Source organism: Chrysochloris asiatica, unplaced genomic scaffold (genome assembly GCF_000296735.1).
Source record: "Chrysochloris asiatica unplaced genomic scaffold, ChrAsi1.0 scaffold00055, whole genome shotgun sequence".
NCBI lineage: Eukaryota > Metazoa > Chordata > Mammalia > Afrosoricida > Chrysochloridae > Chrysochloris > Chrysochloris asiatica.
Window position 1 is genome coordinate 7,389,580 of NW_006408573.1, and position 21,701 is coordinate 7,411,280.

Genomic DNA, 21,701 nt, shown 5'->3' on the forward strand with positions numbered 1-21,701 from the left:
TGCATAAAGATCAATATCCTAGGCATTAGTGAGTTAAAATGGGCTGGTATTGGCCATTTTGAATCTGACAATCATATTGTTCACTATTCCAGGCACTACAATTTCAAGAGGAATGGTGCAGCATTCATCACCAAAATGAACATTTCAAGATCTATAGTGAAGTACGATGCTGTCTGTGATAGGAAAATGTCCATACACCTCCAAGAAAGACCAGTTAATACCACTGTTATTGAAATTTAAAACCAGTGATGATGCGATTGAAGAATTATACAACTTCTTCAATCTGGAACTTGATCAAAATGGATTCAAGATCTATTGATAATTACTGGTGATTGCAATGCAAAGGTTGGAAACAAAGAGGAAGGGTCAGTATTTGGAAAATATGGCCTTGGTGATAAAAATGATACTGTAGAGTTCATAGGTCTTTTGCAAGGCAATAATTTATTCATTGCAAAAACAATGTAAAAGATGACTGTATACATGGACTTCATCAGATGGAATGCAAAGAAATCAAAATGACTACATCTGTGGAAAGAGACAGTGGAAAAGCTCAGTATCATCAGACAAAACAAGGCCAGGGGCAGACTGTGGAACAGACCATCAGTTTCTTATAAGCAAGTTTAGGATGAAGGTGAAGAAACTTGAAACAAGTCCATGAGAGCCAAAATATGATCTTGAACATATCCCACCTGAATTTAGAAATCATCTCAAGAACAGATCTCATGCATTAGACACTAATGACTGAAGAACAGAAGAATTGTAGGATGACATCAAGAACATCATACAGGAAAGAAGCAAAAGGTCATTAAGAAGACAAAATAGAAAGAAAAGGCCAAAATGAATGTCAGAAGAGACTCTGAAACTTGCTCTCCAGTGTAGAGGTGCTAAAGCAAATGGGAGAAATGAGGAGATAAAAGAGCTGAACAAAAAATTTCAAAGGGCAGTTCAAGAAGACAAAGTCCAGTATTATAATGAAATGTGCAAAGACCTTGAGTTAGAAAACCAAAAGGGAAGAACACACTCAACATTTCTCAAGATGAAAGAAATGAAGAAAAATATTCATTGCAATACTGAAAGATCCTATGGGCAAATATTGAATGATACAGAAAGCATCAAAAAGAATTGGAAGGAATACACAGAGTCGCTGTACTAAAAAGTAATGGTCAGTACTCAGCCATTTCAAGAAGCAGCATATGATTAAGGGTCAACGGTCCTGAAGGGAGAAATGCAAGCTGCACTGAAGGCATCGACAAAAACAAGACTCCTGAAATTGATGGACGACAAATGGAAATCTTAAAACAGACGGATGTAACTGGAAGCGCTTGCTCTTCTATAGCAAGAAATTTAGAAGACAGCTACCTGGCCAAATGATTGGAAGAGATCCACATTTATGCCCATTCCAAAGAAAGTTGACCCAACAGAATCTAGAAATCATTAATATCACAAGTAAAAGTTTGCTAAAGATAATTTAAAAACAGGTGCAAAAGTAATTTACAGAGAAATGCCAAAAACTCAAGCCAGATTCAGAAGTGCACGTGGAACAAGAGATAGCATTGCTGACATCAGATGGATTTGGGCTGAAAGCAGAGAATAACAGAAACATGTTTATCTGTGCTTTATTGACCACACAAAGGCTTTCAAGTGTGTCACTCATGACAGACTTTGAACAGCACTGCAAAGAATGGCTATTCCAGAACACTTACTTGTGCTTATGAAGAACCTGTACATAGACCAAGAGGTAGTTGTTTAAACACAACAAGGTGATGCTGAATAGTTTAAAATCAGGAAAGGTATGTGCCAGGGTTGTATTTTTTTTTTTTTACTATACATATTCAATCTGTATACTAAGCAAATAATCCAAGAAACTAGGCTAAATGAAGAACATGGTATCAGCATCAGAGGAAGAGTCATTAACAACCTGTGATATGCAGATGATACAACCTTGCTTGCTGAAAGTGAAGAGGACTTAAAATGTTTACTGATGAAGATCAAAGAGCACTGCCTTCAGTGTGGGTTGCACCGCAATGTAAAGAAAACATAAATCCTTATAACTGGACCAATAAATAACATTATGATAAATGGAGACAAGATTAAAGTTTCCAAATACTTCATTTTGCTTGGATCCATCACTCACAGAAGCAGCAGCCAAGAAATCAAACAACGTATTACATTAGGCAAATCTGTTGCACAAGACCTCTTTAAAGTGTTCAAGAACAAAGATGTCAGTTTGAGGTCTAAGGTGCGCCTGACCCAAGCCATATTCAATAGCCTCATGTGCACGTGAAAGTTGGACAATGAATAAGGAAGATTGTAGAAGAATTAATATACTTGAGTTAAGGTGTTGGGAAAGAATATTTTTGATAAAGCAAACGAATGTAAATTGCTACAATTTGATGAACTTGACCTATATTTATGGATGTAGTAGCTCAAAATACCAACTGACAGGGAAGGAGTCTTCACATAAAGTATCAATGCTATCCCCTCTGTATATAGGGTAGATAGGGATGGGCAACTTAGACATTGGCTACCTAAAATGAGGGGGTGATAAAGGCATGAAGTGACGGGCTTACAAGGTTTCAAGAGGGAGTTTAGTTTAAGAGTGTGCAGAGGAAGATAGAGTCCCCACTGAATAGTTTTCATCTTGTCTAGACAGTTCTGGGGAAAAGAGATGGGGATAAGAGTCTTATTTTTAAAAAAGTACATGGACTCCAAGAACAAACAAATGTGTTGGAAAAAGTACAGCTGGAATGATCCTGAGAAGTCAGGATGGCAAGACTTCGTCTCTCATACTTGGGACATGTTATCAGGAGGGACCAGTTCCTGGAGAAGGACATCATGCTTGGTAATGTGTGTGGTGGTGGTGGTGTGTCAGCAAAAAAGAGGAAGACCCCCAAGAAGATGGATTGACACAGTGGCAGCAGCAATGGGCTGAAGCGTGACAACAATTATGAGGGTGGTAAAGGACCAGGCAGGGTTTCATTCGGTTGTACACAGGGTCTCCATGAGTTGGAACTGACAGGAAGGCACTAACAACAACAATGTTTATGGGGACAGATCACGAGGTCTTTCTCCCATGGAGCAGTTGGTAGGTTCAAACTGTTGATCTTGCAATTAGCAACTAAGTACTTAACCACTGTGCCGCTGGGACTCCGTAAAGAAAAATAGTAAGCAAATAAAAGTAGAAGTGGTATAGTATATAGTAGGGCTTGAGGACTGCTAGGTGGTGAGGTGGGAGTTGGGGATTCCTTTGGAATGAGTTGATCTGGGCTTTTCCTCTGGAAGGCTGAGCCTGGAGTGTCACATCTCATCATAGGGAGGAGCTATGTGCCACCACCTTCCCCCCTCCCATTCTATGCCCTTCCGTGCCAGAAAGAGCAGAGAAGAACCAGATGGGTCTTCTTCCCATGAAATGTTCAGTTCTACCTGCTGGGACTAATATTGGACAATGTCATCCAAAAAGAAGAAACAAGCAAACAAATGAAAAGGGGAAATGGGCAGAAAGTGACAAGTACCAGCCCAGAGTCACCAGTGTGCCCCTGAGTGCTTAGTCGTTAGAGGGCAGGCAGCAGGAATCTCAAGGCCACTGCAGGGATCTTGTCACAGTCAACCAGATCCAGACTGACACTCCATCTGCACTGATCCCTAAGGACGCCTCTCCTCCTGGTTTACCTGTGTGCACCTGGGGATCTCTCCTTTCCTGAAATGGCATTGACGGAGCAGATAACAACAGTTCTCAAAATATCCAGCTCCCAGCAAACTCTCAAGATCAGTAGATTGTCTGCCTTAATCCCTCACATTTCTATTCTGCTCCTTTCTCTCTCTGTTTCCCACCGCCCCGTGCTTCTAGGCCTGGAGATACTAACAACTTGTTTAGACTACAGTGTGAGAGAATACCTATATAAAAATTGATGACCTGCTGGAAGCAGTGCACAACTCTAAGGAATAAATTGCTAATAGTGGACTTTCAGGCACGGGGAGACTAAAATCACTGCATTGTCACATCAAAGCAGGATGAAGACATTGATCACCAGGACACCAATGTTGGTCTTCCCTGAGACAGCATTTCAGCCACAGCACCCACTCAGGAAGTCAGCCACAAGCCATGCAGAAGCAACACACCACACACAGGCATGAGGGGCAGGCAACTTCACACTACCTAGGCGACGGATGGAGCTCCTGGTTTCCTTGGCGAAGCTGGAATTGGACAAGGTTGTCCTCCGGGAGATGAGGATAGGGATGCGGGTGGTTGGGGGGCGGTAGCTGGGCACATTGGGGAGATGCTCCACCAGGATTGCAGGGACAGGCCCAGTGGCCACCTGGCCAGGTGGCTGATCCTGGACCAGGCGATTCAGTTCCATGTCCCGGCCTGGTTTAGCCATGGTGCTGGGCCAGCTAAGGCGAGCCCCTGGGGACTGCAAGGAGAAGCACAGAGTTGGGGGAGCGAGGAAGGAGGGGCCTCTCTCCACAGCATCGACACAGACAGCCTGGCGAGCCGGAAGCAGCTCCACCAAGGTCTGAAACATCACTCTTCTCCCTGGAGCTCAATGTGATCCCTTATGGCTACTCCACCCAACAGCCCAGAGACCCCCAACTTCTCCCTCTCTCGCTGTTAACCAACCACCTGAAACATTTCCTATCTCAGTCAGAAAACAAGTTCAAATTAAAGAAGCCAGAACTCCTAGAATCTTAGTCTCTTGGACCCACAGAACCTGGTACTCACACATTCTTAGTCTGGTAGAACATTCTGTCCCCTCCCAAAGAGGTCCTGGAGGTCAACTGATTCCACTTCCACCTGGAAGCAGTGACTTTTCCCAGGGCCTTGTTTCTCAAACTGGGTTACACACTGGAATCACCCAGGAAGAGTTAACAATTTCTTATTCCCAGGCCCATCCCCAGAGATTCTGATTTCATAGTCTGGGGTGAGACCTAGCTCCAAGTATTTTAAATCTCCTCAAATAATTCCAACATGCAGTCAAGTTTGAGAACAGGGCTCCAGGTCAGTGCCTCTCAAATGCTCCTATGCAGACAAATCGCCAAGAGACACTGGAATACAGATTACGACTTGGCAGGTCTGGGGTGAGGCCTTAGAGTCTGCATTTCTAACCAGCTCCCAGGTGATCACAACTGGACAAGCCACCTTGTTTCCCAAAGTGGGGTTTCCAGATCACCTGCCTCTAGATCACCTGGGGAAGGCATGGAAAGCTGGAGGTTGCCCCTACCCCCCCCCCCACCCCACCCCTATGCCCAGACCTTGGTGATCTGATGCCGCTAAATCTCGAGAAGCCCTGCTCTACCTCATCACTGTCAGGATCTTGGGTCTCTCACCACCTCCTGAAGCTGCCTCTCCATTCATTCATTAGACACACGGAGACTGAGCACCATGGTGAATGTGGCCTGGAGAATGGCACCCTGGACAATGGCTAATATCAGCTAAAGGAGACTGGCCCCACCGTCTGTCATCAAGTTGATTCCCACTCATAGAGACCCGATACGGCCAAGTAGAACTACTCCTTAGCGTTTCCAAGAGTGTAAAGCTTTACAAGAGCAGATAACCTCATCTTCTCCCAAGGAGTGGCTGTTGGTGGGAGTTATGTGCCGTGGAGTCAATTCCAACTCATAGCGACCCTGTAACAGGGTTTCTGAGGCTGTAAATCTTTACGGGAGCAGAAAGCCTCATCTTCCTCCTGTGGAATGGCTGGTAGTCTCGAACTGCTGACCTTGAGGTTAGCAGCCCGACTCATAACCACTATGCTACCAGAGCTCCGTAGGAGTGACTGGTGGGTTTGAACTGCCAAGCTTGTGATTAATAGTCTAATTTATCCTACAACACCACATCAGGACTCCAAAAGGTTGGAGGTTGAATTAATTAACCACCTATGTGTTTTTGGAAAAAGCATCCTGGTAATGTGGTGGTAAAAGAGCTCAGATGTGAACCCCAAGGTCAGCTGTTCAAACATACCAGTCACCCCACAGGAGAAGGGTGTGGCAGTCTGCTTCCATAAAGATTGTTGTTGTTAAGTGCCCTTGAATCAGTTCCGACTCATAGCAACCCAATATAGGGTTTCTAAGGAGCATATGGTGAGTTTGAACTGCCAGTCTTTCAGTTCAAACTGACTTTGAGGTCGAGTGCTTATCCTATGGCGCCACACCAGGACTCCTCCATAAAGATTGTTGTTGTTGTTGTTGTTAGGTGCCATCGAGTCGGTACTGACCCATAGCGACCTTATGCACAGAAGAACGAAACACTGAACGATCCTGGGCCAACCTCACTACTGTGGCCACGCTTGAGTCCATTGATGCTGCCACTTGGCCAATCCATCTTGCTGGGAGACTACAACCTTGGAAATCCTAGGCGGATTCCGAGGAGCCTCTGGTGAGTTTGAATGGCTTGAAAATCCAGTGGGACCATTCTCCTCTGCCCTACTGGGTCCCTATGAGTCAGAATGATTTACTAACAATGGGATTGGTGCTTTGGAATTCTCTCAAAGGAGAGAGCTGGCCACCCCCACCAAAGTAAAGTTTTCTTCAGGACAGGGTGGCCCCAGGCAGGCACTCATAAAAGTCTAGTTAATGGGGGTGCTCCGCGGGTATTAGGCAGAAGAGCTCCACAAAGTGGGCCTCACTGGGGGTGGGGTGTCCTACATGCTCCACACCGTAGCGCACCAGGCTCTGCAGGGACTTGAATGGAGTTTGTTCCACCTCCAGGGTGGGTGGACCCTTCACTGTCTGGCTTTCCCTCAGTGCTGATCAGATGGCAGGAGTGTGGAAACTCTAGGTCTTGATAGGGGAAAGCCATCCTGGGAGAGTACCTGCTTTGTGATTCCCAAAGGAGCACCAAGATGCCACCACACACCCACCAATGACTGTTTTCTCTAAGACTGGCCAGTGACATGGTAAATCATGAACACAGAGACCCTGACCCCAGGGCAAACCAGAGGGGGCTCTGAGCTCTCTCTCAGCTTGTCTGTGGCAGGAGTTGTGGCCGCCTTCTCTGCCTATGACAGTTAGCTTGATGGCTGGCAGGGACCCAAAATCCCCTCCCTCAGTGCCAGCCCCAGTGCAGGCACCTTTTCCAGCTCACATCCCCCTGTTTTCCTTGATTTTGGAGTATGATTCAGCGACATCAAGGGACTGGGTCTGGGTCAAACAGAGAGGAACAGGGAGGAACCAGGAGTGAACTGCAGGTTCGTTCCCTTACCCTCCGGGCCCAACGGGTCACCCTCTGAGCCTCATTCCTGGATCTGTAGATCATCTGTCTCCCAGGAGTACCAGCAATTGAAGGAAACCTGGCACACATCCATGCAAGGCACACATCCCAGCAGCCCAGGGCACCACACTCAGCTATCTCGTGGCCCCCACCATTCCTGGACTTCTTAAGACTGAGGGTCAGGGAGTAAATAATGGCAGGTTGCATGTCCTGGGTACAGTGTGGACATCTTAGCTGGAGAAACCACTTGTAAAGAAAAGGAGAGTGCTTAGTAAGGGAAGTTAGGTTGTCAAAATCTTGCAAGCAGGAGCCAGCAGAGCTGCAGTCTGCCGGGAGAAGGCGCAGGAGGGGCCTGGGAGTCCCAGACCTCACTGCTGTTCTCCTTGGGCCTTTGAAATACATCATCAGACTCAAGATACAGGAGCTGGGCTCTGTGAGGACCTATGAAATGATGGGTGGGAAGGGCTGGGTGGAAGATGGAGGAGAGGGGAGAGTTACTTCTGGTCTAAGGGTATCACGAGTTACTATTCAACCCCCCACTCCCACCCTCACCCCATCACACACACCTACCTCCTGAGTGGGAGGCAGTCTCCTTCTGCAGCTCCTACAAAAAATAAAAGGGAAACATCATCCCCTCCCAGTCCTAGTCTAGGAAATCTACCCTCAGGAGACCCTTGCCCTGAGTGCCCGGTCAGAGTCTTCTGTCTTCTCCTGGGGCATCCAGGGAGGTCATCTACCACCTACAGAGGGTACTGCACACAGGAGCCCCAGACCCCAACACCTGGATTGTCAGGTATAAGGTGGGACTCCCCATACAACCTGTGCAGGTAGGGACAAAGCAACTAAAGCAGCCAGCCCAGTATTCCTCACCAGGCACCGCACTTCACAGTGTGCAAGCCCTTTGGATCCTCCTCCAAACCCTGGGAAGTGGTTTTAGTCTCATTCTACCAAGGTGACCACTGAGGCCCAGAATAAGGAGGCGACTAGCCCAGAGTTACACAGCTATGTGAGGACTCCAGCCCCGGTCCTTCCAACTCCTACCCAACGTCCTGCTACCGGAGTCCTTCTGGTACCACCTGGCCCCTGGTATAAGGGGGTCTTGTGAGATCACCATCCCCACACCTCCCTGTCTTGTGGCATCTCATCAGATGAAAATCCCCCCATAGCAAATGGGACAGGGCCTCAGTCCTTCTGCTGAAACCAGCCCAGGCTTCAGGTCTGTGGGGTGGAAAGGGCTTTTCTGTACCTGGTGTGAGGCCCTCAGGTGCGTCCAGCTTACTCCGCTTGTGTTCGCGCCTGCCTCCTCCACTAGGCAGTTATCCAGCAGGGCAAAGACACTGGGACCCCAGAAGTAGGAAGAAAGCTTAAAGTTAGGGTGGCAAAGGCCTCCTGAGCTTTCTAAGTGCCAGGCTTTGTATTTCAGACAGGGAGGGATGCCCAGGAAGGCTATCAGCCTCCTGCCAACCTGCTAACCACCACCCAGACTGGAACAAAGCTTAAAAGGCTCAACCACAATCCCACCTAGGAAGGAGGGCTTCCCAGAGGAGTGGCTAGTAAGCTGGGCCTTTAAGGTGATAAGTCTGCCACAGGGAATTGGGGCGGCAGTGGGGAAAGGGGTCCAAGAGGGAGAACAGATGTACGAAGAGCAGGGTGGAGGAACATCCTGGGTGTGGCCTAAAGGTGGACAGTGGGTCCAGCATTTCCCTGCTGAGAGTCTCCAGCAACACTGGTGAGGAGGGCAGGGCTGGGAGTATGAGACAAGTGAGACCCAGAGGGGTGACCAGGCCAAAAACATGCAACAAATCATCCCAAACCACCCAAAACACACGTCAGCTCCTGCCACTTTCCACGCTGTGAGATCAGCGCTACAGAGCAAATGCTGAGGGCCTCAGGCACCCCTGCCTGAGTGAGGGGCAATGGATGATGTCCTGGGTGGGAGTGAAGCAGAAAACCTGTGTCCATCTGCTTGGAATGGACCCAGAGTGGCCAGAGGAGCCTGACAGGGTTTTAAACGAAATCTCCTTATTTTTGTTGTTGTTGTTGTTAAGTGCCGTCAAGTCGGTTCCAACCCATAGCGACCCTGAACAGGGTTTCCGAGGCTGTAAATCTTTACAGGAGCAGAAAGCCTCATCTTTCTCCCGCGGAGCAGCTGGTAGTTTTGAACTGCTGACCTTGCAGTTTGCAGCCTGATTTGTAACCACTACGCTACCGGAGCTCCTTTCCTTATCTTTAGATGCTGGTAATTAATTCAAATTGGAATACATATACATGCCCATGTGTGCAAACACATGTGTAATCTCTAAAAGAGCCTATCTTGGGGTTAATTTGGGTCCTTGGATGCCCATGTGGGACCAGTAATTCTGACAATTACTAAGAACCAGGGGCTAATGCGATTCCTGTGTTGTTCTTAAGTGCCATCAAGTTGGTTCTGACTTATAGTGGCTCTATATAGGGTTTCCAAGGAGCTGCTGGTAGATTTGAACCACCGACTCTTCAGTTAGCAGTCCAGTGTTTATCCTCCAGCACCACACTAAGACTTCTGTTGTTGTTAAGTGCCGTCGAGTCGATTCTAACCCATAGCGACCCTGTGTAGGGTTTCTGAGGAGCAGCCGGTGAGCTTGAACCACCAACCTTGCAGTTCAAATGGATTTGCAGTCTGGCGCATTAACCCACAGCGCCACACCAGGACTTCTGTAGTTAGAGTTAAATCCAGTTTCCTGGAGGTCCCTGTCTATGAGGGGCTCATAAAGGATATGTCATGGTGTGTCTGCAGCCCAGTAAACTTTCCATTCATTACAGCAGGGCTGGGGTCAGGGGATGGCAGCCTCAGACTGTTTGGAGCCAGCAGACTGGGCATCAGGAAGCAGTGATAATCACGTGCCATAGCTGCACCCATGGTGGTATGCCAGGCACTGGAACGGGTACTTTGCCTGAAGTTCTTCCCCGACCCCCTGAATCATCACCCAAATATCCCTGCAAGCTTGGTGTAACCAGTCCCATTCCAGCTTAGAAAACAGTCCCAGAGAGGTCAGATGGCCTGCTCCCATCACACTGCCTGTACGAGGTGCAGCCTAGCTAGGACTCTGGTGTGTCTGGCCCCACGGTAGTGCTCTTGGTTTAAGCTGCACTTTGGAGGTTTAGTTCTTGTTGGTATGAGATGGAATTGACTTGCCCACAGTGGGTTTGGTATTGGTGTTTTGGTTCTTATTGTTAGCTGCCATCAAGCCAGCTCCCATGTCATGACGACCCCATAAACAACAGGATGGGACAACTGTGACCCATAGGATTTTCATTTCCTGATTTTTCAGAAGTAGCTCATCAGGCCTTTCTTCCTACTCTGTCCTAGTCTGGAAGCATCACAGCACCAGCAAGCCTGCACTAAGCATGGCCTTCCAAGTCTTCCCCTCCACACCTGCATCTGAGTGTCCACCCGGCCTCACATGACAAGGAACAGGAAGGCAGGTGTCTGGGTGACCCAAGCACCCAACTCACTTTCCTCCTCTCTGCTATTTAGACATTTCCATTGTGAGGGGCCCAAATCCTCAGAGCAAGACTCCCCACCCTGCCCAGAAAGAAAGTTATTTTCTTAAATAAATCCAAGTGACCAAAGCAGGGTATACAATGACTTCCATGAGCCCTGGATGCTGCAGATTTCCAGGGCCCTTCCATCTTACAAAAGTTAAAAGTGAAAAATGTTTATTTTGTAACTGCATTCATATGAAGATTAATATATTCATATTGTATAGTATTAAAGGAGTCCTGGTGTGGCACTCTAGGATAAACTTGCTAACCACAAGTTCTGCTAACCACAAGGTCAGTGGTTCAAACCCACCAACTACACCTCGGAAACCCTATTCTGGGTTACTATGAGTCAGAACCGAATTGATGGCACTTAATAACAACAATGTGTTAAAACTTTCTCTTCAATCTAAAAACATTTTTTCTTCTAATTTTAAAAGAAATGAAAGCATTTTTGTGGGCTCCAATATCGAGAAGTCCCTGTTAATGGAAATAGTTAATGTGCTCAGCTGCTAACTGAGGTTCAAATTTACATAGAGGCACCCAGGAATAAACGTCAGGCACGAACTTCCAAATCTCAGTCATTGAAAACTCAGTGGAGGCTACTCCATGATTCAAAGTTGACTCTCCACCAATAGGCTAAGAGTATCAGGGTTCTCGTGCCAAAAGGATAAGTGGGTTTGCACAGAGGGGCTAGGGGCTAAAGATGGGCTATCTGCTGTGTGGGGGATGGGGGTGGGGAGATGCTGTGCTGATTCTCCCTCCCCAACACAGATGCAAACCCTCCTCAGTTCTCAGGGTCTGGAGTGCAAGGCCCCAGAAACAATTGGTCACAGGCCCATCCAGAGGCTTCCTGAGGTTCTGTTCAGTTAGGGCCCATGGGCCTTGAAATCACTGCCTGGCTTGGGCAAGTCACCAGGAGGCCCTTGGGCTGCCTCTGTTTGCTCATCTGTTAAATGGGACAAGAATTGCTGAGCCCGAACAGCCTGACATATTCTAAGAGCTCGAAAGACGAATGAGATATTCATAGAAATATTAAAAAGGACTGTCCACATCAAGTGTCATTCTCTTGACTTCTCTGTCTCGGGAAATGGTAAGCAGCTTTTCTTGTCTGCTTTGGAATGGCCCGACTTGGGATAGAATATCGGCTCTGCACTTCTTGGTAGGGTGCTTTTCAACATGAAGAGTACTGTCTCTTAGCCTCAGTTCTCTCATCTGTGAAATGGAGTTACTAATAATATCTGACGCACAAGGTGCCCTTAGCACGGTGTCTGGCATGGGGACAAACTAACAATAATCAAATGGCAGCAGTTAACTCAGTAAACTATTATCATTGTTCTTCCTATTGTTATTATTAATCCCACAGGAATGGAATATCTGCTGGGTTGTGAAATCACCCACGTAGGTTGGGGAACATTGGCACAAACATCCCCAGCTATCAATCAGAACCCCTAAGGAGCCTGGCAGTGACCCCATCAGCATGCCAGGGGCTGTGTGGAGGCCTGGCACCAAAGCCACATTGTCCCTGCTCCATGACATGCCCAGTGCCTGCCAAGACCCCCTCCAGCCCATCCCAGAAGCAGGAGGCCAGCACCTTCTGGAAAGCTCCCAAATCCCAAGTATTTCCAAGCAGAGGAGTAGACAGAGGCTGGCCAAGGTAGGCATCCCAGAGTCTCCCTGGCTGGCCAAGTTTAAGGCCTTGCAAGTTTAAGTCTCCCTGGCTGGCCAAGTTTAAGGTATGCTGGCAATCAGCTTGTGAGCTTGGACGAGCCCGCTCTGCCTCCCCAAGATACTCAGCAGACTGTGCCCCTAAGTGAAAGTCCTCACCATCGCCTTCGCAGACTCTTCCCCCATATCCTAAGAAGGAAGAGGGAAGGGGGTCCCCTAGGGAGAAGCAGGTACCTACTTGGGTCTCGCTGTCTTTGTTGACGAGGATGCCCATGGTGCCGGCATTCAGCTGGGGGCCATGCCACTCATCCCAGTCCCAGGGCAGTGCATGTTAGTGGGGGATTTGGAACACCCCAGGCAGCCACGTGCCTGTGGGGCCAGCTCTGGAGCCAGAGCCAGAGCCCGTCTGGCTGGTGGCAGATTAGCCAGCAGTCCTTCCTGCCTCTAATCATATCGAGGGGATGTGCAGGGAACTCTGCAGAAATGCCCCCAGGGAGGCCAGGTGGGGACCAAAAGGAGGTAGTTGCTAGGAAAAGCCGAGCTGTTGCCCACAGAGACCGGGTCGCTAGGCGACCAGCTGCCTGTTTCCAGGGCCCTCACGTCATCAGTAACCCCTGTGCCTCTGCAAAGCTGGCCCAGAGCAGGCCTCCCCAGCCTGTGACAGCTCAGTTCCACCTGCCCTGGGCCTCCCCATGTCACCACGGGTGCCCTCTTTCCAACCTGAGGACAGGGATCCAAAAGTTCCGAGAGTGAAAAACTCTGGGGGATGAACCTTAGACTTGAAACCTAAAATATCCCCTAAAGTCTTCTTAAAATCAAACAATAGTTTAGTTCAACTAGTAAGGAACATCTGCCTTGAGCATTGTGCTATTTTAACAACTATGTATATAGGATCAAATTGACAAGAGCAACTGGAAAGACAGCAGCTGGAAACTTAGAGGGCAATGAGTTTACAATAACGGGGGAGGAGCAACTCAGAAAAGGAGGATGAGAATAATGGTACAACTTGAAGAATGTGATCGATGTCACTGAATTTTGGGAAGTATTGACTTGGTATATGTTCTGCTGTGTATATTCTCAATAACAACAACAAAAAGACAACACATTCTTTTCTAAAATGTCTGGGGAAACATTTGTGTGAACATGGGGGTGCCTGCAGTATGTGTAGTTAATTCCACATGCCTGTACTTGTATGTGTGGCTATGTGTGCAATAGTATAGTGTGGCTATGTGCAAGCATACACTTGTGTGCCTGTGTGTATGAGATTATAATAATACATGTCTGTGGTGTGTCTCTGCTGGATGTGTGTAGGTATATCTGTGTGCAGACCAGTACAGGTGTGTATGCCTAACCTGGTATGTGTGTCTGTGTCGATGTGCTGCTGCATATGTGTACAGCACAGATATGCATGTGTATTGTGTATTGCACACATGTGCATAGTTAGTGCATGTGCACCTGTGTGAGTATATTTAAGTCCTGGCCTTCATGGTGACTGAATTCAAGGCACTGGTCAAGAATGAGTTTCCAGGCGTATGTGTTGGGGAAACAGGGCTAGTTGAAGAAGGGACTCATAGCTAGGCAGTGGGAAGCCGAGTTGTTCCTCCCCTATTAATGTAAACTCATTGCCCTCTAAGTTTCCACCTGCCATCTTTCCAGTTGCTCTTGTCAAGGTGCACTAATGATGCTAGACAGTACCTAGTATGGAGAGCAGGAGGGCTCTGGTATGGAGAGCAACCTTGTGTGGGTGGGGGGTTGGTGCCCAGAGAGCAGAATTAGGGCTGGGTTATAAAAGTCATAGGGAAGCAAGCTTAGTTTGGATGTGAGAAACAACTTTGTAAGTCAGATGGATGGATTATACATGGATGGAATGAACGCCCTTTAATAGATCATGAGCTCCCCATCACTGGAGGTAAGCAAGTAAAGACTGTGAGGTCTCTTGCCAAAAATGGAAATACTACATGTGAATCAGACAACGGTGGACTACAGGAGGTGACACTGAGCAGGGCCCAGCTCTAAGACCCTGTGTTGATCTCTAATGGTCTCACCATTTCCTGACTAGGGCTAAAAGTAACCCTCTGTGGGACTGAGGACACCAGAGAGACCACCACCAACAAGGTCCTACCACAGTCATTATCACAAGACAACCTTTATGACCACACTCCAGGGGGGGCTCTTATCCCCATTTACCTATGCTGGGGGTGGGGAGCTCAGGTCACTCAGATAAGAAGCACAAAGCTGGGTTTCTGATGCCAACATCCAAGCTCCTAAGACTTGGGGAGAAAGAATGTGGTGCCAAGGTACCATGTGGGCAGATGGTACCTTGGGATAATGTAGGGACAAGGGATAATGTAACGGGTAGTACGAGGAGCTAGGTTGCATGACCCGTGGTAACATCTTCCTCACTGCTCTCCCTGCCTCAATCTCTACCCAACTCAGCTGTTAGATTGTGTCACTCCTCTGCTAACAGACCTTCAATGGCTCCCCATTGCTTCTAATAAATGAAGTTCACAGACTTCACAGTCTGGTCTCCCTGCTTCTAGAGCAGCATCGCCCACCATCCCCACCAATCACTGTTGTCTGACACAGTGAACCTTCCCCTTGTCCTTAAAACACTCTCTAATGTGTCTCCAGAGCCCTGCAATCTCCTCATCTCCCCAATAGCCAACCAGTAGCTCCTCCTCTGATTTTCACTGATTCATCCTCAAAGTCTGACCTCTAGTCTGATGTTGGCTTCTCCTCCACCCACACTCCCTCCCTAGGAAATCTCCTCCAGTTCATTTACAGAACTGAACTTGTGAAGTTTATTTCTTCAGTCCAGGATTCCTGGTGTGGCGCTGTAGGATAAGCACTGGACTGTGAACCACAATGTGTGTACAGCAAACCCTCCAGCTACTCCTCGGTAACCCTGTATAGGGTCACTGTAATAGGATAATATCCACACGCCTACAAGGAAGACCTATTAATACTACTATTATTCAGATTTAAAGCCAATTTCAGTCTGAAATTGATCAAACATGTAATCAAGACATAATGATAATTATTGGTGATTAGAATACAAAAGCTGGAAACAAAGAGTAAGGGTCAAAAGTTGGAAAATATGGCCCTGGTGATAGAAATGATGCTACACACATGGACTTCACCAAATGGAATACACAGAAATCAAATTGACTACATCTGTGGGAAGAGATGGTGGAGACACTTCATAACATCAGTCAGAACAAGGCCAGGGGCAGACTGTGCAACAGACCATCAGTTGCAGATATGCAAGTTCAGGTTGAAGCAAATTGAAACAAATCCACAAAAGCCAAATTATGACCTTGAACATATCCCACCTGAACATATCTGTTCTTGACTATCTCAAGAACAGATTTGATGCATTAGACACTAACAACCGAAGACCAGAAGAGTTGTGGGATGACATCAAGAGCATCATACAGGAAGAAAGCAAAAGGTCATTAAGAAGACAAGAAAAAAGAAAAAGACCAAAATGAATGTCAGAAGAGACTCTGATACTTGCTCTCCAGCATAGAGATGCTTAAGCAAATGGAGGAAATGAGGGGGTAAAAAAGCTGAGCAGAAAATGTCAAAGGGCAGTTCAAGAAAACAAAGTCAAGTATTATAATGAAATATGCAAAGACCTGGATGAGAAAACCAAACGGGAAGAACATGCTTAGTATTTCTCAAGCTGAAAGAACTGAAGAAAAAATTCTAGCTTTGAATTGCAATATTGAGGGATTCTCTATGCAAAATATTGAGTGTTGCAGAAATGTGCCCTTTGGTTGTTTAAATAATTATATTCCTGAGTGTTTTGTGTACACCTCCCCAAAACAAAACAAAATAGAGGGAATAGAAGCAAATACTGTTGAGTGATGATGCATGGAGGGGATTGTAATCATTGCAATGAAACAAGAATGTAAAACCAATGGTCTCCCATGTAAACTATCATTTAATTCACAATGAAAACTTAAAAGCAAAACCAAAAACAGACTATGGCTGTCAGCTACAGAAATCCCTCTCATGGACCAATTTTCAGCCAAGTGATATACAGTTATATAGGGGAAACAACACCTGGAAACGTGTGCTCACCATGGAAAGGTCAACCATTCAAGATCAAAAGGGCAACATTGAACTAAAGACAATGTTCAAAAGGGTTGGAAAGGAGGATGGAATGAAAATAAGACCACAGTCTTCAGTTGCACCTCAATGTAAAGAAAACAAAAATCCTCATCACTGAACCAATAAATTACATCATGATAAATGGAGAAAAGATTGAAGTTGTCAAAGACTTTGTTTTGCTTGGATCCACTATCAACAGACATGGAAGAAGCAGTCAAGAATCAAAGGATGTATTGTTTTACACAAATCTGCTGCACAAGACCTCTTTACAGTGTTCAAGAACTAAGATATCAGTTTGAGGACTAAGGTGCGCCTGACCCAATCCATGGTATTTTCAGTAGCCTCATATTCATGTGAAAGTTGGACAACGAATAAGGAAGACTGTAGAAGAATTGACATATTTGAGTTAGAGTGTTGGAGAAGAATATTAAAGGCACCATGGACTGCCAGAAGAACAAACAAATCTGTGTTGGAAGAAGGACAACCAGAATGCTCCTTAGAAGCCAAGATGGCCTCATACATTGTCTCTCATACTTCAGACATATTATTAGGAGGGAATTGTCCCTGGAAAAGGATACCATGCTACGTAAAGTGGAACGTCAGTGAAAAAAAAGGAAGACCCCTGACAAGATGGACTGGACAGTGGCAGCAGGAATGGGCTGAAGCTTAGCCTGGATTGTGATGATGACAGGACTGGGTAGTGTTTCAGTCTGTTGTGCATAATAAGGTCACTATGAGGGGAACTGACTCGACAGCACCTAACAACAACACTATACCCTCTTTGGGGATATGTTTCTAAATCCTTTGCCCATTTTTTCATTGGGTTGTTTGTCACTAGGGCTAGGGGGCATTACAGTGAACCCAATAGATAAGAGCTGCAGCCCTCATCAACTCAAAAGAGTTCTTAAATATATGTTGTATATTAAACCGTTTAAAAATAAAAAAGAAAGAATATAAGGGAATCAATAATACTAGGTAATACACCTTAAAATAGTCAACCATCTGAGACCTAAAGGGCAGAATTTACCCAAGGACCAAGTTCAGAAGGGCTAGGAAACATGAAAGGAAGTAGGATAAATGATGTTTGTTTATGCAAAAAAAAAACCCCACACCCACTGTTACTGAGTCCATTCTAACTCATAGAGACTCTGTATAGGGTTCACCAAAGTGTAAATCTTTACGGGAACAGACTCATCTTTCTCCCAAGGAGTAACTGGCCAGCCTTACAAGTGGTTAGTAGCCCAATGCCTGACCCACAGCACCACTAGGGCTCTTAGACAATATCAAAGGTAAACATGAAACTGACAATCCTATGCTATGACTTTGTTAATAGTAGAGAGCTGTGACCTTACTGCACATGGTCATTCATTCATTCATTCATTCAAACTTTGGTGCCTAAGTCCAGTCAGTCCTTGGACTGCAAAGTTGGTCTGCACTGAAAAGTCAGTGGTTCAAACTCACCAGCCACTATTCAGAAACCCTATACAGAGTTGCTATGAGTTATAACCAACTCGACAGCAACAATGATGCACACTAGGGCTTGGGGGGCATTACAGTGAACCCAACAGACAAGAGCTGCTGCCCTTGTGAGGATGCCTTCTAGTGTGTAGGGCGAGTGGGGAGGGAAGGGGGACAGGAGGGAGTGTTAAGTAGTGGGTGGTTGAATTCTGAGACATTCTAAACATCAGCAGGGAGACCCCACCCCAGCTTTCCCTGGCCTCTTTAGGTCAGTGTCTGGTGGCACACTACTAAAAACAAAGGGCAGGTGACCCCATGAGCAACAGAGAGCAAGGCCAGCCCCTCACTGGAACCCACCACCCTAGCATCCCTTCACCTGGTAGAGGCAAGATCAGGTGGACAAGTGCCTTACTCAGTCTCTTCCTCCTCCTCTTCATCTTCTTTCTCCTCTTGAATCTGGGGTAGCTCCCTGAGACAGAGTCAGAGGTAGGAGATAAATCCACCTGCAGCTGGCTTCCCAGCCCCCTCCGACCTTATTTTCTGCAGGATGTCCCATCTACAGAATGCCCCAACCCACTCTTGGGACCCCAACATAGGTTCAGACCTGGGATCTCTCTAGTAATGAGGCCTCGTCTTTCCCAGCCCCCATTTTCCGGGTGGAGAGTGGCCCGAAGCCAACCCCTAGGCCACTCTGGGCCTGGTTCTCCACCTATGCGATACAGGCCCTGGGCTTGTGAATGTCCCAGCCTCTGCTCCTCTCAGCGTGGGTAGTTATTACCCAACATCACACGGGAGTGAAAATTGTGGCATCCCTATGGAGAGCAATGTGGCCTTTACAACAGCACTTTCATACCCCCACCCCTGTGTCCCAACGATCCCACCCCTAGAAACTAGTCCTGTAACTGCACACATGCTCTTGTACAAATACACAGGAGGGTAAGTCGAAAGTTATTACTTCAAAATCACAGAAACCACCACATACCCTCCATCTAGATCTATATACTTCTGAAGGCCTTATTTGTGGTTCAAACCCACCAGCTGCTCCGTAGGAGAAAGGTGAGGCTTTCTGCTCCAGAAAAATATTTTAAACCTTGGAATCGAAACCGACTCCAAGGTACCGAGCAACAGGAAAAGCACTGGACTGCTAACCACAAGGTTGACAGTTCAAATCCACCAACCATTCCTTGGAAACCCTATACAGGGTTACTATGAGTCAGAACCACCTCAATGGCACTTAACAACAACCACAACCCTTCCCTGAAAACTTCTGCATTCATCAAAATACAAGTTCAAAACGTCAGTTTTGGCATCCTCAAAGAACTCAAGTCATGTTCCTTTGAAATGTTCTTTGAAGTTTGAAGGACCAAAATCAAGGCTAGCGGGTGGATAGAATAAGGTGTCCCAAAGAAATTCTCGTAGACAGCCTTTGCTACCCTTGAAGAATGAGCAGGTGCATTGTCTTGATGGAAAAAAATCCCTCAGAGCAAATTTCCTGGCCTTTTTCTCACCAAAACAGTTTTTGGCTTTCTTAAAACTTCTTCCTGATACACACCTGTGATCGCTCTGCATCCTTCAAGGAAAATCTATCAGGATTACACTTTGGGAATCTCAATAGACAGTGTCTATACCCTTCTGAAGGAACTCTGGTACGAATTGGGCTGCTAACCTCAGGGTCAGCAGTTCGAAACTACCAGCTGTTCCAAGGGGGAAAGATGAGTATTTCTGCTCCATTTAATATTTACAGCTTTGGAAACCCTGAACAGGGTTGCTATGAGTCAGAACCGACTCCACGGCACATAACAACACAATACACCCTTCTGAGGTGACCTCTCTGCCTTGAATTTAACTAGCCCAGCAGATCCACTTGGAGTCCTGGTGTGGTGCTACAGATTAATGCACTGGACTGCAAGGTCGGTTTGAACTGCAAGGTCAGTGGTTCAGGCTCACCAGTAGCTCAGAAGCCACTATTTTGATTAGACTTTGCTCTCTGGGTCAAATTGGTAAATCTAAGACTCCTCCTAGATTAAGATTCATTCCATTAAATAATTTTCATTAGCTTATTGCTATTAATGTTGCTGCTACTGTTGTTGTTAAGTATTGTCAAGTCAGTTCTGATGCATAGAGACCCTGTATAGGGTTTCCAAGGAGCATCTGGTGGCTTTGAACCACTGCTGACCTTGTGGTTTGCAGTCCAGTGCTGATCCTACAGCGCCACACCAAGACTGCTCATTAGCTCCTATCTTGCTTAGAAGATTAGCTCTTTGAGCTAGCTGATCTTCAGGGAAACCTTTAGGCATCCATTGAGCCAAAGCTTGCTGAGGCCAAGATGTTCACTTCAAATTGAAGGTGCAGGACCACGTGAGCGCCAGCTTCAGTAGCTAGTGCATCAGTGGCCATTCTGTGGTCTTCTTCTTCCTCCAGTTTCTGGACTTCAGCCACAGGGTTTCCATTCAGTGAGGCTGAAGGTCTTCCCTCTCTTCATTTCTGAGGTCTTCTTGGCCTTCCATAAAAACACTTGGTCCATCTAAAAACGATTGTTTAGTGTGGAGCAGCATTCCAGTAAACTTGTTGCAAAACTTCAATGATTTGGGAAGATGCCAACTTGAGTTTTGTTAAAAATTCGATCAATATTAGCCCTGACCTCAAAATTGGTTTCTTCCATGGCACAAAAATTATCTAATGAGACTAAGACGAGTATATTACTAAGACACCTGTTTTTGCATTCACGGATCATAGAAACATATTTAAATAAATTTTATTTGGAATAAACTCAGGCATATGTACTAGAACCCTAATGGTGATACTTTCTGACTCACCCTTGTACATCTTTGCTGCTAAATTGTTTCTAGCAACACTTTGGAATCAGCCTAAATGTTCCTCAGTAATGGACAGGTTAAATAAATATGGTCCTTTCATACAATCGAATACTATGCAGTTGTTTAGAAGTAGAGGCTGTTCTATAGGTACTGAATGTAGGGAAACACCAAGGTATATTGCTAAATGAATATAGCAAGGTGCAGAACTGTGTGTGGGATGCCCTAATTTTTGTATAAAAAAAGAGAAGGGGATCTGATCCCATCTATGCTAAGTACTAATCCATTATAGACAAATTCCTAGAGACCATACTTTAGAGATTACCAATGGCTGCATTAGTTCTGGTGTGACACTGTGGGTTAATACACTGGACTGCAAAGTTGGTTTGATCCAAAAGGTCGGCAGTTCAAGCTCACCAGTGCAATATGGCACTTCCTCAGAAGGTTGGAAATAGAAATACCTTATGATCCAGCAATTCCCCTACTTGGTATCTATCCACAAGAAATATGAGCCATAACACAATTAGAAATACACACACCAATGTTCACAGCAGCACTATTTACAATAGCAAAAAGATGGAGACAGTCTAAATGCCCATCAACGGAAGAATGGATAAACAAACTGTGGTACATACACACAATGGAATATTATGCTACCTTGAAGAACAACAAGGAAGCTGTAAGCTAACACATAACATGGATGAAACTTGAGGACATTATGTTTAGTGAAATTAGTCACAGAAGGAGAAATACTGCATAGGACCACTACTGTGAAAGACTAAGAAAAATAACCCCTACTAAAGGGGGGGAGGGGGATTCTTTGCTGGTTACCGGGATGTGGAGGGTAGGGTGAGGGAAGGGAGGGGAAGGTGGAGCACAGGGTAGGGAATAGACACAGGATAGTTTGGGTACTAGGGAGG

General features: G+C 46.2%; 1 protein-coding gene across 1 annotated transcript in view; it reads right to left on the reverse strand.

The window, feature by feature from the left end:
* Nucleotides 1-21,701, reverse strand: part of CNGB1 (cyclic nucleotide gated channel beta 1) — a 73,707-nt gene that overhangs the window by 34,195 nt on the left and 17,811 nt on the right. Inside the window, exons 13-17 of the mRNA XM_006863624.1 lie at nt 18,381-18,437; nt 8,487-8,544; nt 7,778-7,811; nt 6,643-6,743; nt 4,157-4,412 (exon numbers count right to left, since the gene is read on the reverse strand). Coding sequence (XP_006863686.1) covers nt 4,157-4,412; nt 6,643-6,743; nt 7,778-7,811; nt 8,487-8,544; nt 18,381-18,437 — 506 coding nt within the window. The remainder of the gene's footprint in view (nt 1-4,156; nt 4,413-6,642; nt 6,744-7,777; nt 7,812-8,486; nt 8,545-18,380; nt 18,438-21,701) is intronic.